At 46.8% G+C, this 25,630-nt stretch overlaps 1 protein-coding gene across 8 annotated transcripts in view; it reads left to right on the top strand.

Annotated features, from left to right (window-relative positions):
- The first annotated feature begins 3,828 nt into the window (after positions 1-3,828).
- LOC137382665 (uncharacterized) overlaps positions 3,829-25,630 on the top strand; it is a 231,890-nt gene continuing 210,088 nt past the window's right edge. For 4 of the 8 annotated variants that reach the window (XM_068054904.1, XM_068054899.1, XM_068054905.1 and 1 more), the window contains exons 1-5: positions 3,829-4,027; positions 6,010-6,147; positions 11,351-11,510; positions 23,861-24,141; positions 25,325-25,407. In XM_068054904.1, the coding sequence (XP_067911005.1) occupies positions 11,399-11,510; positions 23,861-24,141; positions 25,325-25,407 (476 nt within the window). In that variant the 5' untranslated portion in view covers positions 3,829-4,027; positions 6,010-6,147; positions 11,351-11,398. The remainder of the gene's footprint in view (positions 4,028-6,009; positions 6,148-11,350; positions 11,511-23,860; positions 24,142-25,324; positions 25,408-25,630) is intronic. The other 4 variants (XM_068054900.1, XM_068054902.1, XM_068054901.1 and 1 more) reach the window with 4 other exon arrangements.

The raw sequence follows: 25,630 nt of genomic DNA, 5'->3' as shown, positions 1-25,630 counted from the left end.
TTATTACGCAAAGGTGCTATATAAATATTAAGTTGTTGTTTATTTCACCCTCTGTGAAATTTATAAAGGATGAATGATAATCAGTGCATTTTACTTCCCAGTTTGATGTCTGTAAGAATTCTTCAATGTGATTGGTTGCTTACTCTGCTTGATGACATCGCTGTTGCTGGAGGTTCGCTAGACTTGGTGTCAGAATCAAACTATCAGGAAAGGTGAAGTCCATGCCATGGAGATCACGGGATCTTTATTGGCAGTTTTCTTCGAGATCAGCAGTGAGCACCTTCACTTCGCCACTGACTGCAAAATCCAGGCGCATGATTCTCTCCTCCCTAACTGATGCCAATGCTAAATCATTTACGGTTATCACAGTGCCTTTCTCTCCAATTCATGTTGCACCTTCTTCTTCTTCCCCCCTCAGTTTATGCTGCAACTCTTCTCACTCTCCCCTCAATTCATGGCATTTCTCTCTTAACCTGAATTATAATGGCCAGCAACTAAATCCCTTTATACATCATCGGCTTATAATTGGAACTGCTCTTGAATAGTCAACTCTTTAAGGGCTGTCGGTCAGCTTTTGCTAGTCTTCTTGGGAGGCGTGTATGTTAATTTAATGTATGATTTAATATAAAATATTTAATCTACCTAATTATATACCTTATCCCACTTAATGTCACACCAATGGGCTATATTCAGAGCTGGTTGAGAGTTAGCAACTTTTGGGGGCTGTTGGGTCACGTTTCACTAGTTTACCAAGTTGTTAAACGCAATGTATCATTGCAAACATAAGAACATAAGAAATATGAGCACGAGCAGGAGTAGGCCATTCGACCCCTCGAGCCTGCTGTGCCTCAATAAGATCATGGCTGATATGAATGTGGCCTTAAATCCACTTTCGTGCCTGCCCCCATAACCCTTGACACCATTGTAGATCACAAATCTGTCTAACTCAGCCTTGAATATATTCACTGACCCAGCCTCCATGGCTCTCTGGGGAAGAGAATTGCAAAGATTTACAACCCTCGGAAAGAAGAAATTCCTCCTCATCTCTGTCTTAAAAGGGAGATCCCTTATTTTGAAACCGTTCCCCCAGTGCTAGATGCCCCCATGATGGGAAACATGCTCTCAGCGTCAACCCTGTCTAGCATTGCCTCTGCAAGCTCAATTAATTCATGAAAATAAATAAATGTTGACGGTGGAAATGTGAAACACACAGGAGAGGCTGGAAAGTGCGACGTCAGGTCAATCAGCAACTTCACCAGGACCCAGGATGTGAAGCAGTGGCTCCCCCACCCGCAGCTTCCCCACCAGCAACCCCTCCCCCCTGCAGCCCTTCCCACCGAAGCTCCCTCCACTCGCAGGCCCTCCAGGGGACCCTCCACCCGCAGCCCCTCCCACCTGCAGCCCCTCCCCACCACAACCCCTCCACCCACAGTCCCTCCACCTGCAGCCCCTCCCACCACAACCCCTCCACCTGCAGCCTCTCCCCACCACCTGCAGCCTCTCCCCACCACAACCCCTTCACCTGCAGCCTCTCCCCACAACAACTCCTCTACCTGCAGCCCCTCCCCAACCCCTCCACCTGCAGCCCCTCCCCACCACAACCTCTCCACCTACAGCCCCTCCCCACCACAACCCCTCCACCTGCAGCCCCTCCCCAACCCCTCCACCTGCAGCCTCTCCCCACCACAACCCCTCAACCTGCAGCCCCTCCCCACAACCCCTCCACCTGCAGCCCCTCCCCACCACAACACCTCCACCTGCAGCCCCTCCCCACCACAACCCCTCCACCCGCAGCCCCTCCCCACCACAACCCCTCCACCCGCAGCCCCTCCCCACCATAACCCCTCCACCTGCAGTCCCTCCACCTGCAGCCCCTCCCACCACAACCCCTCCAACTGCAGCCCCTCCCCAACCCCTCCACCTGCAGCTCCTCCACATGCAGCCCCTCCCCAAACCCTCCACCTGCAGCCCCTCCCCACTACAACCCCTCCACCTGCAGCCCCTCCCCAACCCCTCCACCCTCTCCCCACCACAACCCCTCCACCTGCAGCCCCTCCCAACACAATCTCTCCACCTGCAGCCCCTCCCACCACAACCCCTCCACCTGCAGCCCCTCCCACCACAACCCCTTCACCTGCAGCCCCTCCCCATCACAACCCCTCCACCTGCAGCCCCTCCCCATCACAACCCCTCCACCTGCAGCCCCTCCCCAACCCCTCCACCTGCAGCCCCTCCCCAAACCCTCCACCTCAGCCCCTCCCCACTACAACCCCTCCTCCTGCAGCCCCTACCCACCCCAACCCCTCTACCTGCAGCCCCTCCCCAGCACAACCCCTCCACCTGCAGCCCCTCCCACCACAATCTCTCCACCTGCAGCTCCTCCCCACCACAACCCCACTACCTGCAGCTCCTCCCCACCACAACCCCTCTACCTGCAGCCCCTCCCCACCACAACCCCTCCACCCGCAGTCCCTCCCCAGCAGACCCTCCACCAGCAACACCTCCCGACAGCCCCTCCCCACCGTAACCCCCTCCCACCCGCAGCCCCTCAACCTGCCACCCCTCCCTAGCAGCCCCTCCACCCACAGCTCCTCCCCAGCAGCCCCTCCCACAGCTCCTCCCCAGCAGCCCTCCACCCGCAGCTCCTCCCCATCAGTCCCTCCATCTGCAGACCCTCCACCTGCAGCTCCTCCACCTGCAGACACGCCAATCCTCAGCTCCTCCCCAGCAGCCCCTCCACCCGTAGTTCCTCCCCAGCAGCCCTCCACCCGCAGTCCCTCCCCAGCAGACTACCAGCAACCCCTCCCCCCTGCAGCCCTTCCCCCCACAGTCCCTCCCCCCACATCCCCTCCCCACCATAACCCTCTCCACCCGCAGCCCCTCTACCTGCCGCCCCTCCCCAGCAGCCCTCCACCAGCTCCTCCTCCACATGCAGTCCCTCCCCAGCAGCCCCTCCACCTGCAGCTCCTCCCCAGCAGCCACTCCACCAGCTCCTCCCCAGCAGCCCGACCACCTGCAGTCCTTCCACCCTCAGCTCCTCCCCAGCAGCTCTCCACCTGCCGACCCTCCACCTGCAGACCCTCCACCAGCAGTCCCTCCGAGCACAGCCCCTCCACCTGCGGCCCCTCCCCACCACAAGCCCTCCACCTGCAGCCCCTCCCCACCACAACCCCTGGCCTGACCGACGCCCAAAAATCCCATGAATGAAAATAGTTCCTCCACCCTCAGCTCCTCCACTTTCAGCCCCTCCCCTGCAGCTTCTCCACCTGCAGCTCCTCCACCTGCAGTCCCTCCCCAGCAGGTGCTCCACCTGCAGTCCCTCCCCAGCAGCCCTCCACCTGCAGCTCCTCCACCTGCAGTCCCTCCACCCTCAGCTCCTCCCCAGCAGCCCCTCCCCTGCAGCTCCTCCACCAGCAGTCCCTCCACCTGCAGCTCCTCCACCTGCAGTCCCTCCACCTGCAGCCCTCCACCTGCAGCTCCTCCACCTGCAGCTCCTCCACCTGCAGTCCCTCCACCCTCAGCTCCTCCCCAGCAGCCCCTCCCCTGCAGCTCCTCCACCAGCAGTCCCTCCACCTGCAGTCCCTCCACCCTCAGCTCCTCCCCAGCAGCCCCTCCCCTGCAGCTCCTCCACCAGCAGTCCCTCCACCTGCAGCTCCTCCACCTGCAGTCCCTCCACCCTCAGCTCCTCCCCAGTAGCCCCTCCACAGCAGACTCTCCACCTGCAGCTCCTCCCCAGTAGCCCCTCCACAGCAGACTCTCCACCTGCAGCTCCTCCCCAGCAGAACCTCCCCGCGGCCCCGCCCCCTGTGCTGGTGGCGGGATTTCCGGTTCACCTCCCCGAGCTCCGGAAAGGTGAATCAGTGAGGGGGCGGGAAGCTGAGTTGTTGCCATCGCAACCCCTCTTCTTTTCGGCTGTGACATGATGACTGTGGGAGCGGAGCCGGCGGATGCTGTGCGCTTGATGGTGCGATAATAATATTATTGAAGCAGGAGAGTCCCTGGGAGTGGGCCTGGCGAGTGAGGACAGGTAAGGGACAGGGGGATCGTGTGGGCAAAGTCAGACTCTCGTGCTGCGGTTTGTTTAGGGTGCTCTTGTTTATGTAGGGTGCTGCGGTTTGTTTAGGGTGCTCTTGTTTATGTAGGGTGCTGCGGTTTGTTTAGGGTGCTCCTGTTTATGTAGGGTGCTGCGGTTTGTTTAGGGTGCTCCTGTTTATGTAGGGTGCTGCGGTTTGTTTAGGGTGCTCCTGTTTATGTAGGGTGCTGCGGTTTGTTTAGGGTGCTCCTGTTTATGTAGGGTGCTGCGGTTTGTTTAGGGTGCTCCTGTTTATGTAGGGTGCTGCGGTTTGTTTAGGGTGCTCCTGTTTATGTAGGGTGCTGCGGTTTGTTTAGGGTGCTCCTGTTTATGTAGGGTGCTGCGGTTTGTTTAGGGTGCTCCTGTTTATGTAGGGTGCTGCGGTTTGTTTAGGGTGCTCCTGTTTATGTAGGGTGCTGCGGTTTGTTCAGGGTGCTCCTGTTTATGTAGGGTGCTGCGGTTTGTTTAGGGTGCTCCTGTTTATGTAGGGTGCTGCGGTTTGTTTAGGGTGCTCCTGTTTATGTAGGGTGCTGCGGTTTGTTTAGGGTGCTCCTGTTTATGTAGGGTGCTGCGGTTTGTTTAGGGCGCTGCTGTTTATGTAGGGTGCTGCGGTTTGTTTAGGGCGCTGCTGTTTATGTAGGGTGCTGCGGTTTGTTTAGGGCGCTGCTGTTTATGTAGGGTGCTCCTGTTTGTTTAGGGTGCTCTTGTTTATGTAGGGCGCTGCTGTTTGTGTAGGGTGCTGCTGTTTATGTAGGGTGCTGCTGTTTATGTAGGGTGTTGCGGTTTGTTTAGGGTGCTCCTGTTTGTTTAGGGTGCTCCTGTTTGTTTAGGGTGCTCTTGTTTATGTAGGGCGCTGCTGTTTATGTAGGGTGCTGCGGTTTGTTTAGGGCGCTGCTGTTTATGTAGGGTGCTCCTGTTTGTTTAGGGTGCTCTTGTTTATGTAGGGTGCTGCTGTTTGTGTAGGGTGCTGCTGTTTATGTAGGGTGTTGCGGTTTGTTTAGGGTGCTCCTGTTTGTTTAGGGTGCTCCTGTTTGTTTAGGGTGCTCCTGTTTATGTAGGGTGCTGCGGTTTGTGTAGGGGCGCTGCGGTTTGTGTAGGGTGCTGAGGTTTATTTATTTCTCCCAATTTTTTTTTAGATCAGTTGCATTATTTCTTTTTACAGCAATGCCATCCTCCTTTTCCCTAGTTTATCGATATGTGTGTGGCGTTATTGGTTCAATCCTCAACATTGTGTAGAGAGTAGTTGCAGTTTCTCCAAGCATCCAGTGGTATCAGTGTTAGTTAGTGATGGATCTACACTCATATGTGCTGATTCAGCAAGTGTGATTATTTAATCTTCAACGACAATAACTATTCAACGAAGGACCAAAGGTAATTGAGAATCATTCATGGCTGGTGTTGTCATGAGTTGAATGATATAACCCGTGATATTAAAATGTACATTCAGAAGAGAATGTTCTGGTTAGATAATTTGTCGTTATTTTAGATTTTAAGGTTAGATTAATGAATGTTTTCTGAACTGGAATTGGATAATCGAGAACACTGCTTTATCTTCAATAGAAGCTGCAGTAAGAAATCTAGAGTGATAGAGTGAGAAAACACATGCAGTGGTTTTGGCCCAGTTATCTGATGAAAGCACATCTGTATTGGAAAGATGCAAACAACAACAGCCAAGTTGCATTCAAGGATGTTGAGGGGATTTGCTGGTGGAAGGAAATCTCCAAGGTGGTTCACTGTTTTTGTGAGATACACTGCACAATATGGAGCCTAGACTAATTCCCCCTTTTTATTACCTTGTGTTTTCTTTGTGGTTTTACTGTCTGTGTACACAAGTGATAACTTGGCAGAAAAAAATCTGTGGAAACAATGACAATAAAGATGTTTTGAGCTAAGAATATTTTTTTAACTCTGACTAATGCTGCTTTTTTTTAAACAAGAAAGGTAAACAGAAGGGAGCCATTTCAGAAAGAAAAATCGCAAACTGAAAACATGTGACATGGGCAAAGGTTTCTCCTGTTTTCCATTATTGTTCACTGCCTCACTTTCTGCTTGTTTGATGTAAAATATATTTTCAGGTAATTGTTTTGTTGTTTTAATTGCATTAGAAGCAGTTCAGAGAAGGTTCACTTGACTTATTCCTGGGTCGAAGGGGTTATCATGAGAAAAGATTGGACAGGTTGGGCCTGTATCCATTGTAGTTTAGAAGAAGGAGAGGTGATCTTATTGAAACATAGAAGATCTAGAGGGGATTTGACAGGGTGGATGCTGAGAGGATGTTTCCCCTTATGAGAGAGACTGGAACCAGGGGACACAGCTTAAAAATAAGGGGTCTCCCATTTAGGATGGAGATGAGAATTATTTTCTCTGAGGGTTGTAAGTCTGTGGAATTCTCTTCCCCAGAGAGCAGTGGAGGCAGGGTCAGTAAATATTTTTAAGGCTGAGTTAGATATTGTCTTGATTAACAAGGGAATCAAAGGGTATGGGAGTAGAAAGGAAAGTAGAGTTGAGACCATCGTCAGATCATCCATGATCTTATCAAATGGCAAAACAGGCTCGAGGGGCCGAGTGGCCTACTCCTCCTAATTTATATGTTCGTATGTATGTATCCACTTTCGTGCCTAATCCCCATATCCCCTGATTCCCTTAGTGTCCAAAAATCTATCAATTTCAGTCATGAATTCACTCAATGACTTAAATTAGTGCTGTCAGACATTCACAACACATCAATGTTGCTTCAACATTTCAGTTGCGTACTGAATCCTTCTTCATAAAATTTTCTTCATGAAGTCGCAGCTTTAGTAGAAATCATCTACTTGGACATAAATTGTGAGAAATATGATTGGCAGTGATAAAGATAATTAGTTTAGTACTTTACATTATGATCCATTGCATTCCACATTTGCTTTTTCATTGTTCAAGTTATGTGGTGATAATTTCAGCCCATTAACTTTCTGCTGGCACTCCAGAGTAGTACTGGGAGAGGGCTGCACTGCTGGAGGTGGTCTGAACATAAGAAATAGGAGCAGGAGTAAGCCATTCAGCCCTTCGAGCCCGCTGCACCATTCAGTGAGATCATGGCTGATCTTCTACTTCAACACCATTTTCCTGTACTATCCCTTGATGTTTTTAATGTATAGAAATCTGTCAATCTCAGTCTTAAACATACTCAACAACTGAGCCTCCACAGCCCTATGGGGCAGAGAATTCCACAGATTCACCACCCTCTGAGTGAAGAAATTCCTCCTCATCTCAGTCCTAAATGACCTGCCCCTTATTCTGAGACTGTGTCCCCTGGTTCTAGATTCCCCAGCCGGGGGAAACATCCTTCCTGCATTACCCTGCCGAGCCCTGTAAGAATTTTGTATGTTTCAATGAGATCACCTCTCATTCTTCTAAACTTTTTTTTTATTCATTCACGGGATGTGGGCGTCGCTGGCCAGGCCAGCATTTATTGCCCATCCCTAATTGCCCTTGAGAAGGTGGTGGTGAGCTGCATTCTTGAACCGCTGCAGTCCATTTGGGGTAGGTACACCCACAGTGCTGTTAGGAAGGGAGTTCCAGGATTTTGACCCAGTGACAGTGAAGGAACGGCGATATAGTTCCAAGTCAGGTTGGTGTGTGACTTGGAGGGGAACTTGCAGGTGGTGGTGGTCCCATTTATTTGCTGCCCTTGTCCTTCTAGTTGGTAGAGGTCACGGGTTTGGAAGGTGCTGTCTAAGGAGCCTTGGTGCATTGCTGCAGTGCATCTTGTAGAATGAAGGCCCAGTCTATTTAATCTTTCCTCATAGGACAATCCCTCCATCCCAGGAATTAGTTTGGTGAACCTTCGTTGCACTCCTTCTGTGATAAGTATATCTTTCCTTAGGTAAGGAGACCAAAACTCCATACAATACTCCAGGTGTGGTCTCACCAAGGCTCCATATAATTGCAGTAAGACATCTTTACTCAAATCCTCTTGTAATAAAAGCCAACATACCATTTGCCATCTTAATTGCTTGCTGTACCTGCATGTTAGCTTTCAGTGACTCATGAACAATGGCAGTCAAGTCCCTTTGAAGTTCAACACTTCAACACTCTCATCATTTAAGAAATACTCTGTATTTCTGTTTTTCTTGCCAAAGTTGATAACCTCACATTTCTCCACATTGTATTCCATCTGCCAAATTTTTGCCCACTCGCTTAGCCTCTCCAAATCCCCTTGAAGAGTCTTTGCATCCTCCTCACAACTCACACTTCCACTTAGTTTTGTGTCATCTGCAAACTTGGAAATATTACAGTTAATCCCCACATCCAAATCATTGATATAGATTGTGAATAACTGGGGCCCAAGCACTAATCTTTGTGGTGCCCAACTCGACACAGCCTGTCAACCTGAAAATGACCCATTTATTCCTACTCTCTGTTTTCTGTCCGTTAACCAGTTCTCAATCCATGCCGGTATATTCCCCCCGCACCACCACCCCCCCCACCCCCCCACCCCCCACCACCAATCCCATGTGCTCTAATTTTGTTTATTAACCTCTTGTATGGGACTTCATCAAAAACTTGCAGTGGTTAGCACTGCAGCCTCACAGCTCCAGCGACCCGGGTTCAATTCTGGGTACTGCCTGTGTGTAGTTTGCAAGTTCTCCCTGTGTCTGCGTGGGTTTTCTCCGGGTGCTCCGGTTTCCTCCCACATGCCAAAGACTTGCAGGTTGATAGGTAAATTGGCCATTATAAATTGCCCCTAGTATAGGTAGGTGGTAGGGAAATATCGGGACAGGTGGGGTTGTGGTAGGAATATGGAATTAGTGTAGGATTAGTATAAATGGGTGGTTGATGGTCGGCACAGACCCGATGGGCCGAAGGGCCTGTTTCAGTGCTGTATCTCTAAATTAAACTAAACTAATCTAAATATACCACATCCACCAATTCCCCTTATCTGTTCTGTTAGTTACATCCTCAGAAAACTCCAACAGATTTGTTAAACATTATTTCCCTTTCATAAATCCATGTTGACTCTGCCCAATTCTACCATTATTTTCTAAGTGCCTTGTTATCACATCCTTTATTATAGATTCTGCATTTTCCCTACAACCGATGTTAAACAAACAGGTCTGTAGTTCCCTGTTTTCTCTCTCCCTCCTTTCTTAAATAGTGGGGTTACATTTGCCACCTTTCAATCTGCAGGAACCATTCCAAAGTCTATAGAATTTTGAAAGATGACTACCAATGTATCTATTATCTCCACAGCCAGCTCCCTCAACACTCTGCGATGCAGATCATCAGGTCCAGGCGATATATCTACTTTAAGTCCCATTTATTTCTCTAGTACTGTTATTTTACTAATATTAATATCTTGCAGTTCCTCATTTACACCAGTCCCTTGATTCTCCATTATTTCCTGGAGGTCTTTCGTATTTTCCTCCATGGAGACAGACGTGGAGTATTTGTTTAGTTTCCGTGTTATTTCCTTATTCCTCATTATATATAAATTCTTCTGACACTGCTTGTAATGGACCAGCATTTGTTTTTGCTATTTTCATTTTTCTTTTTACATACCAATATAAGCTTTTACAGTCCGTTTTATGTGTCTCGCTAGTTTACTCTCATTCTATTTTCCCTATCTTAATTTTTTTTTTGGTCCTCCTTTGCAGAATTCTAAAATGCTCCCAATCCTCAGGCTTACTTTTTGGCAACTTTATACGCCTCTTCCTTTAATCTGATATGATCCTTGATTTCTTTCGTTATCCGCAGTGGGAACACTTCCTTTGCTGGGTTTTTGTGCATTAAAGGAATGCATTTTTGTTGTAAACTATGTATTAGTTCTTTAAATGTTAACCGTTGCCTGTCTACCGTCATACCTTTTAATGTAGTTTCTCAGTCCAATCTGTCCCTCTTATCTTCATAGTTTCCTTTACTTAGATTTAAGACCCTAGTTTCTGATCGAATTTTACATTAAGTTTGAAAGTGATGCAATTCAATCATATTATGGTCACTCTTTCCTAAAGACTCCTTTATAACAAGATTATTAATTAGCCCTTATTTGTTGCACAATACTAGATCTAAAATAAACTGTTCCCTAGTTGGTTCCTCAACGTACTGCTCCAGAAAACCATCTTGCGTATATTCCAAGAATTCATCCTCCACAACATTAGTACTAATTAGGTTTACCCAGTCTATATGTAAATTGAAATCCCCCATGATTATTGTATTACCCTTGTTACCCGCACCTCTAATTTCCTGATTTATGCTGTGATTTACATTACCACTGCTGTTTGGCCTATAAACAACTCCGACCAATGCTTTCTTCCCCTTGCTGTTTTTTAGTTCCACCCAAACTGATTCTATGAGTTGAATTTTATCAGCCCTCCAACGTCGGGGGGGGTGCCCAGAAAATTCTTCCGGGAGAGGCCCCCTCGACCCCTGAAACTGAGAAGACCCAGCTGGATTTTACCAGCAGTGGCGAGGCCTCTGTGTGGCCCACGAGCCGCATGCTGGCGGAGCCTTCATTTGTGTAATAAAATTAATGCAAATAAATGTTAATGAATGCAAATAAATGTTACCTGGACCAGGCGGCCATCCCACCGATATTCCGGCCAGTGGCCAGTCCCCTGTTTGGGGATCCAAGGCGAGACACTGCTGGGGAGGGGGGAGGAGTGTAATTCTCAGGGTGGGGAGGTGTGGAAAACACACGGTGCCGGCGCCGTTGCTGGGGATGGAGTGGCCCCTCCCTCTGCGTCATCGGGGGCAGCCGCTCTGGCCCCTCCATATAAATGAGACCCACGTAAAATATTGCGGGGGGCTCAGTGGCATACAAGTCACGCGTGCATCGCGCCTTCTACAAAGGAGCTTATAAAATTCAATCCAACATCTTGATCTCTAGAACTAAGGTCATGTCTCACTACTAATGCCCTCTTAAATTAACAGAGCTACCCCACTGGATCTAAGGTTTTTGACACTATAGCAAACAAATCAATCTATAAACAAAAATTCCGCAACTCTCTCAAATTATATAGTCTTAGTGCAGTGATTCTGTTGTCACGTTAGAATTTTGTCACCGTGATAAACCTGTATTGCATTTAGTGGCAAATTTGCTACATTCGCCATGAGTCAAAATTGCTGAACTTGAGAACAAATGAAGCCTAATGACCCTTTGCTTTGGCCTTTGTAGTGTCCCTGAACTGTAAAATGTGTGTGTAATTTATTTTTAAATGATATGGGTTTGCTTCCAAATTGTGGAACATTTTATTCAAATTAGTGCACTATGTTGAAATTTATGTTACCTTATTATTCTAGGCTGTTCTGTATATTTCAGCGAGAAGAATAGAAGGGACTGGGAGAAGAATGGCACAAGACAGTATTTATTATTACAGATTGCCAGCTGTTAGATTCATCCCTCTTATTAACGTTATTCTGTTTGTGGATGGAATATCTACAATCATACTCTGGATTTTAGGTAATGCATCTCACTGTATAATTGTTGACAGTATGAAGCAATTGATTTCAAGATCAGTTTAATAATATGCCACAAGAGACAATATGTATATTTTAATATGAGTAATATGAGTTAATGACATTTGATAATACAAAGTTAAAATATGCATCAAATGAGCCTCACGTCAGGAAAAGTGCAAAATTTCCTATTGTTCAGCTTTTTTAATGGTTGAGTAAATTTATAAGAAATCCTCCCCTTCTCTAAGTAAATGTTTGATCATAATTGGTGTTGACAGTCTCCGATAAATTTTCAAAGTGGCTGCAAATTCCCTGGAATTATGTAATACACCTTGTTATGATGAGTCAAATGCGTGGATATTGAAAAATTAAAATTCATAGCATCACCAACTGTTATGAGATGTGTAAGGATGAGGGCTTGCCCCGGTACCCAAAAGCACCTTGAGAGTCAGATGTCTTGTACAAACGAGCGATCTTTATTTACGAGCACGCAAGGAGAAGTCCTACTCTCTCGAATGATTGTAGGGGTTCTGCTAGTACATTGCTCCAGTAGTCATTTTATATAGTTTTACAGGAGGTTTACTTGATAAACTGTTTCTTAATTACATCATCCCCCATCTGTTGCCTTCCCTGATCTCATCCTGCCTTGGTTATATTATTCACCTTGTCAACCTCTGGATTACCCTATTCAAAGGATTCTTAGGCTATTCATAGGATTCGGGTGTCTCCCTCCTGAGCTCGTTACCTTCTGATTAGGTATTCATATAATTCGTGTGTCTAGCAGGCAAGCTTTCTCAAGTTACAGGGACCTAAGTTACACCAAGTATCCCATGGTTCCCTATGCCAGTCTCCCTTACAGACCTCCTTTTAGGCCCTTGGCCAGCGCCTGGCCCAAGGTAGCCATTACCCTAGAATCCTCTGCCCATCGAATAATCCGGGGGATCCTACCGGTTTTGATGAGCTTCGGATCCTTCCCTAGCATCCTCTTACTACTTCACCTGTGTCCTAGTGACCAGGCTTAGTCTGGGATTGATACTTTGTATTCTTTTTTTCTTTTGGGCCTCCTTATCTCGAGAGACAATGGATACGCGCCTGGAGGTGGTCAGTGGTTTGTGAAGCAGCGCCTGGAGTGGCTATAAAGGCCAATTCTGGAGTGACAGGCTCTTCCACAGGTGCTGCAGAGAAATTTGTTTGTTGGGGCTGTTGCACAGTTGGCTCTCCCCTTGCGCCTCTGTCTTTTTTCCTGCCAACTACTAAGTCTCTTCGACTCGCCACAATTTAGCCCTGTCTTTATGGCTGCCCGCCAGCTCTGGCGAATGCTGGCAACTGACTCCCACGACTTGTGATCAATGTCACACGATTTCATGTCGCGTTTGCAGACGTCTTTATAACGGAGACATGGACGGCCGGTGGGTCTGATACCAGTGGCGAGCTCGCTGTACAATGTGTCTTTGGGGATCCTGCCATCTTCCATGCGGCTCACATGGCCAAGCCATCTCAAGCGCCGCTGACTCAGTAGTGTGTATAAGCTGGGGGTGTTGGCCGCTTCAAGGACTTCTGTGTTGGAGATATAGTCCTGCCACCTGATGCCAAGTATTCTCCGAAGGCAGCGAAGATGGAATGAATTGAGACGTCGCTCTTGGCTGGCATACGTTGTCCAGGCCTCGCTGCCGTAGAGCAAGGTACTGAGGACACAGGCCTGATACACTCGGACTTTTGTGTTCCGTGTCAGTGCGCCATTTTCCCACACTCTCTTGGCCAGTCTGGACATAGCAGTGGAAGCCTTACCCATGCGCTTGTTGATTTCTGCATCTAGAGACAGGTTACTGGTGATAGTTGAGCCTAGGTAGGTGAACTCTTGAACCACTTCCAGAGCGTGGTCGCCAATATTGATGGATGGAGCATTTCTGACATCCTGCCCCATGATGTTCGTTTTCTTGAGGCTGATGGTTAGGCCAAATTCATTGCAGGCAGACGCAAACCTGTCGATGAGACTCTGCAGGCATTCTTCAGTGTGAGATGTTAAAGCAGCATCGTCAGCAAAGAGGAGTTCTCTGATGAGGACTTTCCGTACTTTGGACTTCGCTCTTAGACGGGCAAGGTTGAACAACCTGCCCCCTGATCTTGTGTGGAGGAAAATTCCTTCTTCAGAGGATTTGAACGCATGTGAAAGCAGCAGGGAGAAGAAAATCCCAAAAAGTGTGGGTGCGAGAACACAGCCCTGTTTCACACCACTCAGGATAGGAAAGGGCTCTGATGAGGAGCCACCATGTTGAATTGTGCCTTTCATATTGTCATGGAATGAGGTGATGATACTTAGTAGCTTTGGTGGACATCCGATCTTTTCTAGTAGTCTGAAGAGACCACGTCTGCTGACGAGGTCAAAGGCTTTGGTGAGATCAATGAAAGCAATTTAGAGGGGCATCTGTTGTTCACGGCATTTCTCCTGTATCTGACGAAGGGAGAACAGCATGTCAATAGTCGATCTCTCTGCACGAAAGCCACACTGTGCCTCAGGGTAGACGCGCTCGGCCAGCTTCTGGAGCCTGTTCAGAGCGACTCGAGCAAAGACTTTCCCCACTATGCTGAGCAGGGAGATTCCACGGTAGTTGTTGCAGTCACCGCGGTCACCTTTGTTTTTATAGAGGGTGATGATGTTGGCATCGCGCATGTCCTGGGGTACTGCTCCCTCGTCCCAGCACAGGCATAGCAGTTCATGTAGTGCTGAGAGTATAGCAGGCTTGGCACTCTTGATTATTTCAGGGGTAATGCTGTCCTTCCCAGGGGCTTTTCCATTGGCTAGAGAATCAATGGCATCACTGAGTTCCGATTTGGTTGGCTGTATGTCCAGCTCATCCATGACTGGTAGAGGCTGGGCTGCATTGAGGGCAGTCTCAGTGACAGCATTCTCCCTGGAGTACAGTTCTAGGTAGTGCTCAACCCAGCGGTCCATCTGTTTGCGTTGGTCAGTGATTATGTCCCCCGATTTAGATTTGAGGGGGGTGATCTTCTTGATGGTTGGCCCAAGAGCTCTCTTCATGCCATCATACATTCCTCTGATGTTTCCGGTGTCTGAGGCCAGCTGAATATGACTGCATAGGTGTTTAGTTTTAGTTTAGTTTAGAGATACAGCACTGAAACAGGCCCTTCGGCCCACCGATTCTGTGCCGACCATCAACCACCCATTTTATACTAATCCTACACTAATTTCATATTCCTACCACATCCCCGCCTGTCCCTATATTTTTTCCTACCACCTACCTATACTAGGGGCAATTACTAATGGCCAATTTACCTATCAGCCTGCAAGTCTTTGGCATGTGGGAGGAAACCGGAGCACCCGGAGGAAACCCACGCAGACACAGGGAGAACTTGCAAACTCCACACAGGCAGTACCCAGAATTGAACCCGGGTCCCTGGAGCTGTGAGGCTGCAGTGCTGACCACTGCGCCACTGTGCCGCCACTGTGTTGCCAGTAGTCGTTTGCGCAACGCCTAGCTGTTCTTTGTGCAGTACTTCTGGCTGCTTTAAGTGCTGCGGATGTTAAATCGCTGGGGGCTTTCTTGTAGTTCAAAAGTGCAATGCGCTTAGCGGCTATGACAGGTTCCAGCTCTTCATTATGAGATTGAAACCAGTCTGCATTTCTCTTCGCACTTTTGCCGTAGGTGGTCAAAGCTGACTCATAGATGGCGTCTCTGATGTGGGCCCACTTGGTCTCAGCATCCCCTGTGGGAGTGTTTTGAAGGGCTGTTACAAGTGAATTTAGAAATTTTTGTAACAGCTGTGGGTGAGAAATTCTGCTCGTGTTGATGCGCGGGTGGCCCTTCTGCTTGGAATGATGCAACTTCTTTGGTCTGAGTCTAACCTTGCTGCACACCAGGGAGTGGTCGGTGTCGCAGTCCGCACTGTGGAAGCTGCGTGTGATTTGAACACTGTTTAAGGCGGCTCGCCTTGTGACAATGAGGTCTAGCTGGTGCCAACGACGTGATCTTGGGTGCCTCCATGAAACCTGGTGACAGGGTGACTTTGTATTATTCTACATAAATTACTGCAATTTTAGTCAAGCCTGCAGTACTTCCGGGGTACACGACTTCAGTCCCCCCTTTTGGCCCTTGGCTACTAGCAAGATGGCCAACTAACGCTAAGTACTTCTTGCTCCATCACTGTTGGCCAGACAGGTAGTTAGATTTGCATGGTTACATTTTCTAAATTATGTCTAACGTCTCAATTTTGGCGCCAGGGTACAACATTCAACAATACGTCTGATAGCAATTAGCAACTGTACCACCACCAGTACACGGGAATTAATTCTAATCGAGGGCTGAATGTCCACCCTAACACCCCAGTCCCAAACCGTCTCCCACCACGATGCGTCCTGTAGTTCGGCTTCCACATCCTCTCCCAGTTGCTTAACCTCCTGTTGGACTCTGTCGCTGCTTTATTACTGTCCGGGCCACTTCCCTCACCTTCAGTAGATGTTCCAGCAGTTTAGGGATTCACTTACCCTCGGGAAGCAGGTATCTCAACAAATCCTTCATTAGATCATCGGTTATGCTCATATGCTCATCCACTCCCTGCAGGAGGCCGGATGGGAGTCATCGCCGAATGTCCGATTGTCGTTGGGGCCCGGGGGTGGAAGCAGAAACTCGGGTTGATCACTGGGCCGAGGATGTTGTCGTACTAGTATAAAGGTTCGCTGGTGGTCACACAGTATTCCCCTTCTCCATGATGTGCCACCTGCGTCGGTTCGTGGCAGGCACTGGAAATTTCAAGGATACTGTTTAGGGTGTTATTAAAACCATGCGCGTCTCTCGTCCCTATCCCTATGGGGTGTGGACAGACAACATTATTCCCTACACCCAGCCAGCAAGATCCCATAAGGAGGGAATCTCGCTGGGTCACGTATTTGGGTATGAGGAAGTACTTTGGCCAATTGCTATCTCCCATGATCCCTGTATTCTCTACCCCTAAAAGGGTTTGGATGCCCCTAGTTCTTTAGTGTTTTGCTAACATGTTGGTTAAATTCAAATCTAACTTAAAATTCCATTTAAGCATTGCCTTACTCAATATGATTTAGAAGTCAGCAAGCTCATTATAGCTAACCATCGTAATTCATTAATAAATACTGACTGGCTGTACACAATTATTACAGCAATTAAATTTTTTTTAAATTAAGAGTTACAATTGAATCAGTGAATCTGGCTATGCAGTTCAGCCACGAAGCTAGCCAATGTGCTCATGTACACTTAATGGAGTCAAACAACCTCTCTCGTTCAGAATACAAATAATGAACAGATTACCCAAAATGGGACCCTGCAGTCAACATTCACGTTGGTCAGACAATTTAATAACAAATAACTTGAATAAAACTTAATCCAACAAGTAACTGCATACAGATATAATAGGGGTTATAAAGTTAGAACTACAGTGGGTGATACTGACACTAGATTTATGCACAACTGCTTGAAGTATAAAGGGAACCTTCATTGCCATGCTTTACATCTTCAGGTGCTGCCGTTCCCCATTCCCAACTGCCCTGAGCTATCCCTTCGGCATACTAGTTTGTTAACCATGACATTTGACGTTCCACGCGCCTGATCGCAATTGGCATTGCTCGAGTTGTTGTAGAGCAGGCCTTGTTGGGTCCCCCAGTCAACCGACTTGGTTCCTTCTGCACTTGTGGTTGCCAGACATATCAGCAGTACTGCGGTTTTCATATTCCTGTAAAGAGAGAACATAGCATATGCCGGTCGTCACCAGTTAGACCTTATTATTCTTTGCGTTTCCATACTCCTTGATCTATGTCCAGTGTTTCCACCAGCTTTTCCCTTCCACATCCACACTTTTACAAGTGTTGCTGGTCATCGGGACCTTGTAATGTCCTTGCCAGTGAGATGCTAAACCTGGTTTTGCAAGTAGGATCCCAACAATCACTTGATCCCCTACTCCTGGCAACTTTTCCCTGTCCTCAAGAATAACTTCCAAGTTCTGATGTTCCCGACTTAACCGCATTTGAATGTTTTTTTATTCATTCATGGGATGTGGGCGACGCTGGCCAGGCCAGCATTTATTGCCCATCCCTAATTGCCCTCGAGAAGGTGGTGGTGAGCTGCATTCTTGAACCGCTGCAGTCCATTTGGAGTAGGTACACCCACAGTGCTGTTAGGAAGGGAGTTTCAGAATTTTGACCCAGCGACAGTGAAGGAACGGCGATATAGTTCCAAGTCAGGATGGTATGTGACTTGAAGGGGAACTTGCAGTTGGTGGTGTTCCCATGTATTTGCTGCCCTTGTCCTTCTAGTTGGTAGAGGTCGCGGGTTTGGAAGGTGCTGTCTAAGGAGCCTTGGTGCATTGCTGCAGTGCATCTTGTAGATGGTACACACTGCTGCCACTGTGTGTCGGTGGTGGAGGGAGTGAATGTTTGTAGATGGGGTGCCAATCAAGCGGGCTGATTTGTCCTGGATGGTGTCGAGCTTCTTGAGTGTTGTTGGAGCTGCACCCATCCAGGCAAGTGGAGAGTATTCCATCACACTCCTGACCTGTGCCTTGTAGATGGTGGACAGGCTTTGGGGAGTCAGGAGGTGAGTTACTCGCCTCAGGATTCCTAGCCTCTGACCTGCTCTTGCAGTCACGGTATTTATATGGCTACTCCAGTTCAGTTTCTTGTCAATGGTAACCCCTAGGATGTTGTTAGTGGGGGATTCAGCGATGGTATTGCTGTTGAATGTCAAGGGGAGATGGTTAGATTCTCTCTTGTTGGAGATGGTCATTACCTGGCACTTGTGTGGCACGAATGTTACTTGCCACTTATCAGCCCAAGCCTGGATATTGTCCAGGTCTTGCTGCATTTCTACACGGACTGCTTCAGTATCTGAGGAGTCACGAATGGTGCTGAACATTGTGCAATCATCCATGAACATCCCCACTTCTGACCTTTATGATTGAAGGAAGGTCATTGATGAAGCAGCTGAAGATGGTTGGGCCTAGGACACTACCCTGAGGAACTCCTGCAGTGATGTCCTGGAGTTCAAATGATTGACCTCCAACAACCACAACCATCTTCCTTTGCGCTAGGCATGACTCCAGCCAGCAGAGGGTTTTCCCCCTGATTCCCATTGACCTTAGTTTTGCTAGGGCTCCAAGATGCCATACTCGGTCAAATGCTGCCTTGATGTCAAGGGCAGTCACTCTCACCTCACTTCTTGAGTTCAGCCCTTTTGTCCATGTTTGACCCAAGGCTGTAATGAGGTCAGGAGCTGAGTGGCTCTGGCGGAACCCAAACTGAGTGTCACTGAGCAGGTTATTGCTAAGCAATCACTGTTGATGACGCCTTCCATCACTTTACTGATGATAGAGAGTAGGCTGATGGGGCGGTAATTGGCCGGGTTGGATTTGTCCTGCTTTTTGTGTACAGGATGTACCTGGACAATTTTCCACATTGCAGGGTAGATGCCAGTGTTGTAGCTGTACTTGGCTAGGGGCGCGGCAAGTTCTGGAGCACAGGTCTTCAGTACTACTGCCGTAATATTGTCAGGGCCAATAGCTTTTGCAGTATCCAGTGCCTTCAGTCGTTTCTTGATATCACGCGGAGTGAATCGAATTGGGTGAAGTCTGGCATCTGTGATGCTGGGGACTTCAGGAGGAGGCCGAGATGGATCATCAACTCTGCACTTCTGGCTGAAGATTGTTACAAATGCTTCAGCCTCATCTTTTGCACTGATGTGCTGGGCTCCCCCATCAATGAGGATGGGGATATTTGTGGTGCCACCTCCTCCAGTTAGTTGTTTAATTGTCCACCACCATTCACGGCTGGATGTGGGAGGGCTGCAGAGCTTAGATCTGATCCGTTGGTTATGGGATCACTTAGCTCTGTCTATTGCATGCTGCTTACGCAGCTTGGCACGCAGATAGTCCTGTGTTGTAGCTTCACCAGGTTGACACCTCATTTTGAGTTATGCCTGGTGCTGCTCCTGGCATGCCCTCCTGCACTCTTCATTGAACCAGGGTTGGTCTCCTGGCTTGATGGTAAAGGTATGGGGATAAGCCGGGCCATGAAGTTACAGATTGTGGTTGAGTACAATTCTGCTGCTGCTGATGGCCCACAGCGCCTCATGGATGCCCATTTTTGCATTGCTAGATCTGTTCGAAATCTATCCCATTTAGCACGGTGATAGTGCCACACAACACGATGGACGGTATCCTCAATGTGAAGGCGGGACTTTGTCTCCACAAGTACTGTGCGGTGGTCACTCCTACCAATACTGTCATGGACAGAAGCATCTGCGGCAGGCAGATTGGTGAGGACGAGGTCAAGTAGGTTTTTCCCTCGTGTTGGTTCCCCCACCACCTGCCGCAGACCCAGTCTAGCAGCTATGTCCTTTAGGACTCGGCCAGCTCGGTCAGTAGTGGTGCTACCGAGCCACTCGGTGATGGACATTGAAGTCCCCCACCCAGAGTACATTTTGTGCCCTTGCCACCCTCAGTGCTTCCTCCAAGTGGTGTTCAACATGGAGGAGTACTGAGTCATCAGCTGAGGGAGGGCGGTAGGTGGTAATCAGTAGGGTACCTTGCCCATGTTTGACCTGATGCCATGAGACTTCATGGGGTCCGGAGTCGATGTTGAGGACTCCCAGGGCAACTCCCTCCCTACTGTGTACCACTGTGCCACCACCTCTGCTGGGTCTGTCCTGCCGGTGAGACAGGACATATCCAGGGATAGTGATTGCACATTGGGACATTGTCTGTAAGGTATGATTCCGTGAGTATGACTATGTCAGGCTGTTGCTTGACTAGTCTGTGGGACAGCTCTCCCAACTTTGGCACGAGCCCCCAGATGTTAGTAAGGAGGACTTTGCAGGGTCGACAGGGCTGGGTTTGCCGTTGTCGTTTCCGGTGCCTAGGTCGATACCGGGTGGTCCGTCCGGTTTCATTCCTTTTTTCTTAACTTCGTAGCGGTTAGGTACAACTGAGTGGCTTGCTAGGCTATTTCAGAGGGCATGTAAGAGTTAACCACATTGCTGTGGGTCTGGAGTCACATGTAGGCCCGACCAGGTAAGGACAACACACACACACACACACAAAAAGTAGCACGTGCATTTAAAGGAAGGGAAACAGAAATGAATCAATTACGTCAACGATTCCAATTCTCCCTTCTTCAAATGTCTTGGAACAACTATAATTAGAAACTAAAGGAAAAAGATAAACTCTCAATAGCAGATAAACTCCAAGAGGTTATGCAGCAGCCTTTCACACTCATTCTTTGATGAGTATTCTGAACTAGCTGATATGCGTCCCCTTTTCTGAGGGCCATTGCCCTAGCTACCCAAGTCTTCATTTCATCCCAGGTACCTTGAGCCATTCTCTCTTCCTCTGGTAGGGCTGAGTAAATCTCGCTGCTGGTCAACTTTACTACACCTCTGCTTCAACAATCTCTCATCTGCCTCCCTCTTCTCCCTTTCCCTTCTTATATCTGCACAATATGCCTTCAGGAACTCCACTTTCCCGACCCACCGAGTTGTCTCTTCTATATGTCTGGCTTGTTCCTCCTCTCGTTTATCTCTTTCTTTCTGTCATTGATTCTTTGTCCTGTCAACTACGGCACACCTACCTTCCTTCTCTTTCCTTGACTAACTGAATTCTAACTCTGACTGTCTATGCTTTTCCTCCTGCTGCTTACACTTAGCCTGATGCACCAACAGCCAGACTGCTTTAATTTATCTGTCTTTACATGTGGACCCCTGCATCTACTGTTCTGCCTCACCGACAGGGTCGTCCGAAATCTGTACAACCCGGACCCACCCTATAAATTTCACTACCACCAAACAAAGCAAGTTAGAAAGCAATGCTTTCCAATAACTTAAACACTCCTCTTTATCGTAGCTTCTTCTAGTTTCTTCTTTTAACTTACACCAATTTAATGCAACTGCACTCAGATGCTTCTGACACATTCACATTTACCATTCAACGATTTCTGAACACACAAAGAGACCAAACACCAACATAGACTTACACACACACACACACACACACACACACACACACACACACACACACACACACACACACACACACACACACACACACACACACACACACACACGTTTTTCTTCTTTTGCCCTTTCAACAGCATTTTAGACAACTGTTGTACTTCCAATGTCATTTCTACCTGTTGTTTCCTGAAACTTGTTTCCATCTCTGGACTTGTTTCTGGACTCGCTGCTAATTTGTTTCTACTTTTGGAAATGTTTGTGGACTCGCCGGCAGAGTCCCATATAAGAATTTTTTCTGATCCTAATTGCCTTATCCTTCTGACCTTTCTTTTGGCCCTTCCACCATGCTTTTTGTACTTCGGGGGGGTCATTAGATTTCCACCCATCATTTTTCATTTTACTGGTCAAGTTCTCATCTGCTATAAACCTGGTAAGGGACCCCTCCGGTCCCCAATCTAGACCTTCTGCGCTATTGGTCATTCTGTCAGGGTGTGGTCTGCCCGAGTGGTATTGACCTGTGGGATACCCTTTAAATCCCCTGGATGGTATTGACCTGTGGGATACCCTTTAAATCCCCTGGATGGTATTGACCTGTGGGATGCCCTTTAAATCCCCTACGCGGTATATGGACTTACAGGATACCCTTTAAATCCCCTGCGCAGCTCGACCACTTGTGAAGGTCTGCTGTGCGGTCTCTCTCAGCGCGGTCTCCTGCATGGTAACGGCCTTCGGGATAACTCTGAATACCCTGCGCGGCTTCACCTACTATGTGGCTCCGCGTTGCGGCTTTCTCAGTGCAGCTGTCTGCCCGGTTCTCTCAACTGGCGATCTACTACCCTGGTGTGCGCATTGATAGCTCAGTATTTGAGTCTCCAGGTGTTGGTTCTTTGATACCCACTTAAAGTGCCAGTTCTGCAACTGAGGTAGACCTTTCCTAACTATGGGTGATAAAATAAAAGGTCCTCACCCCTTGATTATTCTCCTCACTGTCACAGTCCTGATGTGTTGTATCCTGCCAGCTACGCCAAATGTAAGGATGAGGGCTATCCCAGTACCCAAAAACGGCTCTAGAGTCAGATGTCTTGTCCAAACGAACGATCTTCATTTACGAGCATGCAAGGAGAACCCCTACAATCATTCGTGAGTGTAGGACTTCTTGCATGCTCGTAAATAGAGCCCTCGTTTGTACAAGACATCCGAATCCTGAGGCATTTTTGGGCACCGGGGCAAGCCCGCACCCTTACAAGATGAATCCATCTAGAGCTAATGGGCATGATAAAGCAATACTTGACAAAGCTATTAATAATGCCTAATTAAATAGGGTTGGACATGATGTCTTGTTCCTGCTCATGGTACCTGCTTCTGGTCAGAACTGGATAACAAAATTTGGAACTAGTATTTGACTGTAGTTATTTTGCTTTCTATTTACTCATTCCCAGAATCTAACATTTGAACATTTCCCAAGGAGCTTCACAGTGAAGCACTGTGGTCGTTATGCAATTATAATTTTTGCTCTGTACAGTCAAGCAGATTTCAAGTTAAATGTGCAATCTGTGCTGAGTTAGCTAATCTTGTCTGAAGTGACAATGGCTACATTTTGCCTTAGTGCCCTGGGCAAAAGAGAAAAGAACAAAGAAAGCCTGCTGCAGATTGGTATCTAGTGTTCCCTGTGTCTGGATGTCAGATGAGGACTGGACCTGAATTGGCTAAAATGAGTTTCAGACAGGTATCCTGCTGATGCTTATTGATTACACTCACACATGACAACTACCCACTTGGACGATGTGTTGAAGGGCAGTGCCCACCAGTAGAACCCTAATGCAGTACAAGATGATGAAAGGGGAGAAAATTGGGACGGGGAGAAATTGAATGTTGTGTGACCCAGTATTCTATTTTCATAAACTTGTTACCTAAATCTAAGTTTATGAATGTGAGAAAGGTTCAGTTAGCTCATCTGGAAAATGTGGCATAATTTAATGGAGAATAGTCTTGCACACCAGATGTCTTGCCCAAAATATCTCAAATTTTGTGTTAAAACAAATTTGCTCCTTGTATGACACTTTGAACAAAATGGGCAAAAGTTTTTCATTAGGTATAAATTTAAAAATGAGGTGTAAAAACCGTTGTGGTTAATTTTGGGCAATATTTAGGAATGCGAACAGTACATGAGTAAGACTTGTGTATCATTAAAACCTGAGTAGACTGATAAAGTGACTTAAAAATAAATAGTGAAAAGAAATTTCCACTTCTGTTAGAATCGCAAGTGATTATTTGGGGTTGTTTTAACTATTCGTGTTTTTGTGGCATTGGCTTCAGTTCATTTTCTTGACATGTTACCTTTTGTTCTTTGAAATCCACACTTTAGGTGGTCGATCTCACTACTTGGAAAATGATGTACTTAAGTGGTGTTTCTGGAAGTCAACCTTTGATCTTGCAGCTTTTTGCACAATGAAAACTTGTATTCTTATAGTTATTTACCTGACGATGGAGTCCATTGCCCTTAAACAGATTGACGATCTTAACAATTCTAACCTTAAAAGAAAAAGAGAGCTGCTACATCTGATGAGCTTCATAATCTCTGGTCTCTGGGTTGCATATACCATCACCAAAGGAGTTACAATTCTGGTAACACGGAGTTATAAAGAGGTAAATATTTCTGTTCATCTGTTGCTAATTTGTTAAAACCTGCAGATTGAGCTTGTGTTCATGAGAGCAGTTACAGAGTTTCTTATTTAACTGCTTGACATGCAGTACTTTACATTTTAGGCAATTGTGAGCAAGAACATGTGAATGTATGAACCAAAGAAAATGTAGGAATAAAAAAGGAATTGATCCAATTCCTTTCTCATGCATCAGTTCAATCCAGCATCCCTTACAATGGTTGTCAGTTTATTCCATAAATTATTAAGCATGAAGTAAAATGAAGCGAAGCTGTTGTCGTGCTAGTGATTTGTCTTGTCTTAGGCCAGATTGAATTTTAAATGCACCCTACCTAGGTCCAGCAAAAGAAAAATGCTTCTCACCATTACAAAAAAAAAACAAATGATTTTGTTCTTTTGATTTCGTGGATAATGTATACAAAGTTTGTAGTTTCCCTGCAGCAAGTAGGGGAATAAAACCCAATACCACTTTAGTTTGAATAATGCAATTTCACTATTAGTCTGCCATTGACTAGCCAACTTAACATTTTCTGGCAAAGAGATGTTTGACTTGGGCTTCTTCTGTGTATTATTTTAAATATTACACACCATGTAATCTGTTCATTAAGCACTGTAACAAGAGACTCATATGTATGCAGCAGTAAGGTTTGGGCTGGTAGATTGCAGTATGTGAAGATTGAAAGTTTTACTACACCAATGGCGCTGAAGTGGTTGACAACCCTGCTAAGCACATGTTTTCAATAATTCAGTGTTATTAAATCTTATTTTGTTATCTGCACTAGCAACAACTACTAGTTTAATTTTTGATCCAATGTCTTTTAAGCTTTTTGGCATGGTCTGAACATACTTTAAATCTACCAATTATTTAATTGCTTTGTGCAGTGTCTGTCCAGTAAGGGATCACGTGCTTTGAAAGAGAACTTTTTCTTACTGGAACATTTGGTCTTGAAAGACAGGTTCTGCTGTATACTTCAAACAAAAACATTGGGTTGTTTGTCAAGGTGATAAGCGACATGTCATCCAGACCCTTTGTATGCAGTCTTGTCACAGTCACCAGGCAATATGTTATCCTATATAAAATAAATCATGGATAACACTATTCCTGTAAGTTTTAAATGTCTAATTATGTAAACCTGACTTTTAAAACAAACTTTGTTTCCCATTGACAGATGCACCTAACTTTCAAGATTATTTGTATTTCTACCCTGGTCTTCAGCCTGATTGAATTCCCCTTTTGTGTTTTTTGTAACAGGTAATGGACTTTTGTGATTGTTGATTAGTCAGAACATCACACTGAGCAAAAATTAGCACTAATGGAGAAGAAAATATGTGTAGATTGAAGGTTTTACTACGCCAGTGGTACAGAAGAGGTTGACAACCCTGCTAAGCACATGTTTTCACTAATTCAATGTTATTACATCTTATTTTGTTATCTGCTGCACTAGCAACAACTACTAGTTTAATTTTTGATTCAA

The sequence above is a fragment of the Heterodontus francisci genome, chromosome 23 (genome assembly GCF_036365525.1).
Source record: "Heterodontus francisci isolate sHetFra1 chromosome 23, sHetFra1.hap1, whole genome shotgun sequence".
Classification (NCBI taxonomy): Eukaryota; Metazoa; Chordata; class Chondrichthyes; order Heterodontiformes; family Heterodontidae; genus Heterodontus; species Heterodontus francisci.
The sequence above is the reverse complement of the archived record's forward strand: the minus strand, read 5'-3'. Positions and strand labels throughout refer to the sequence as shown.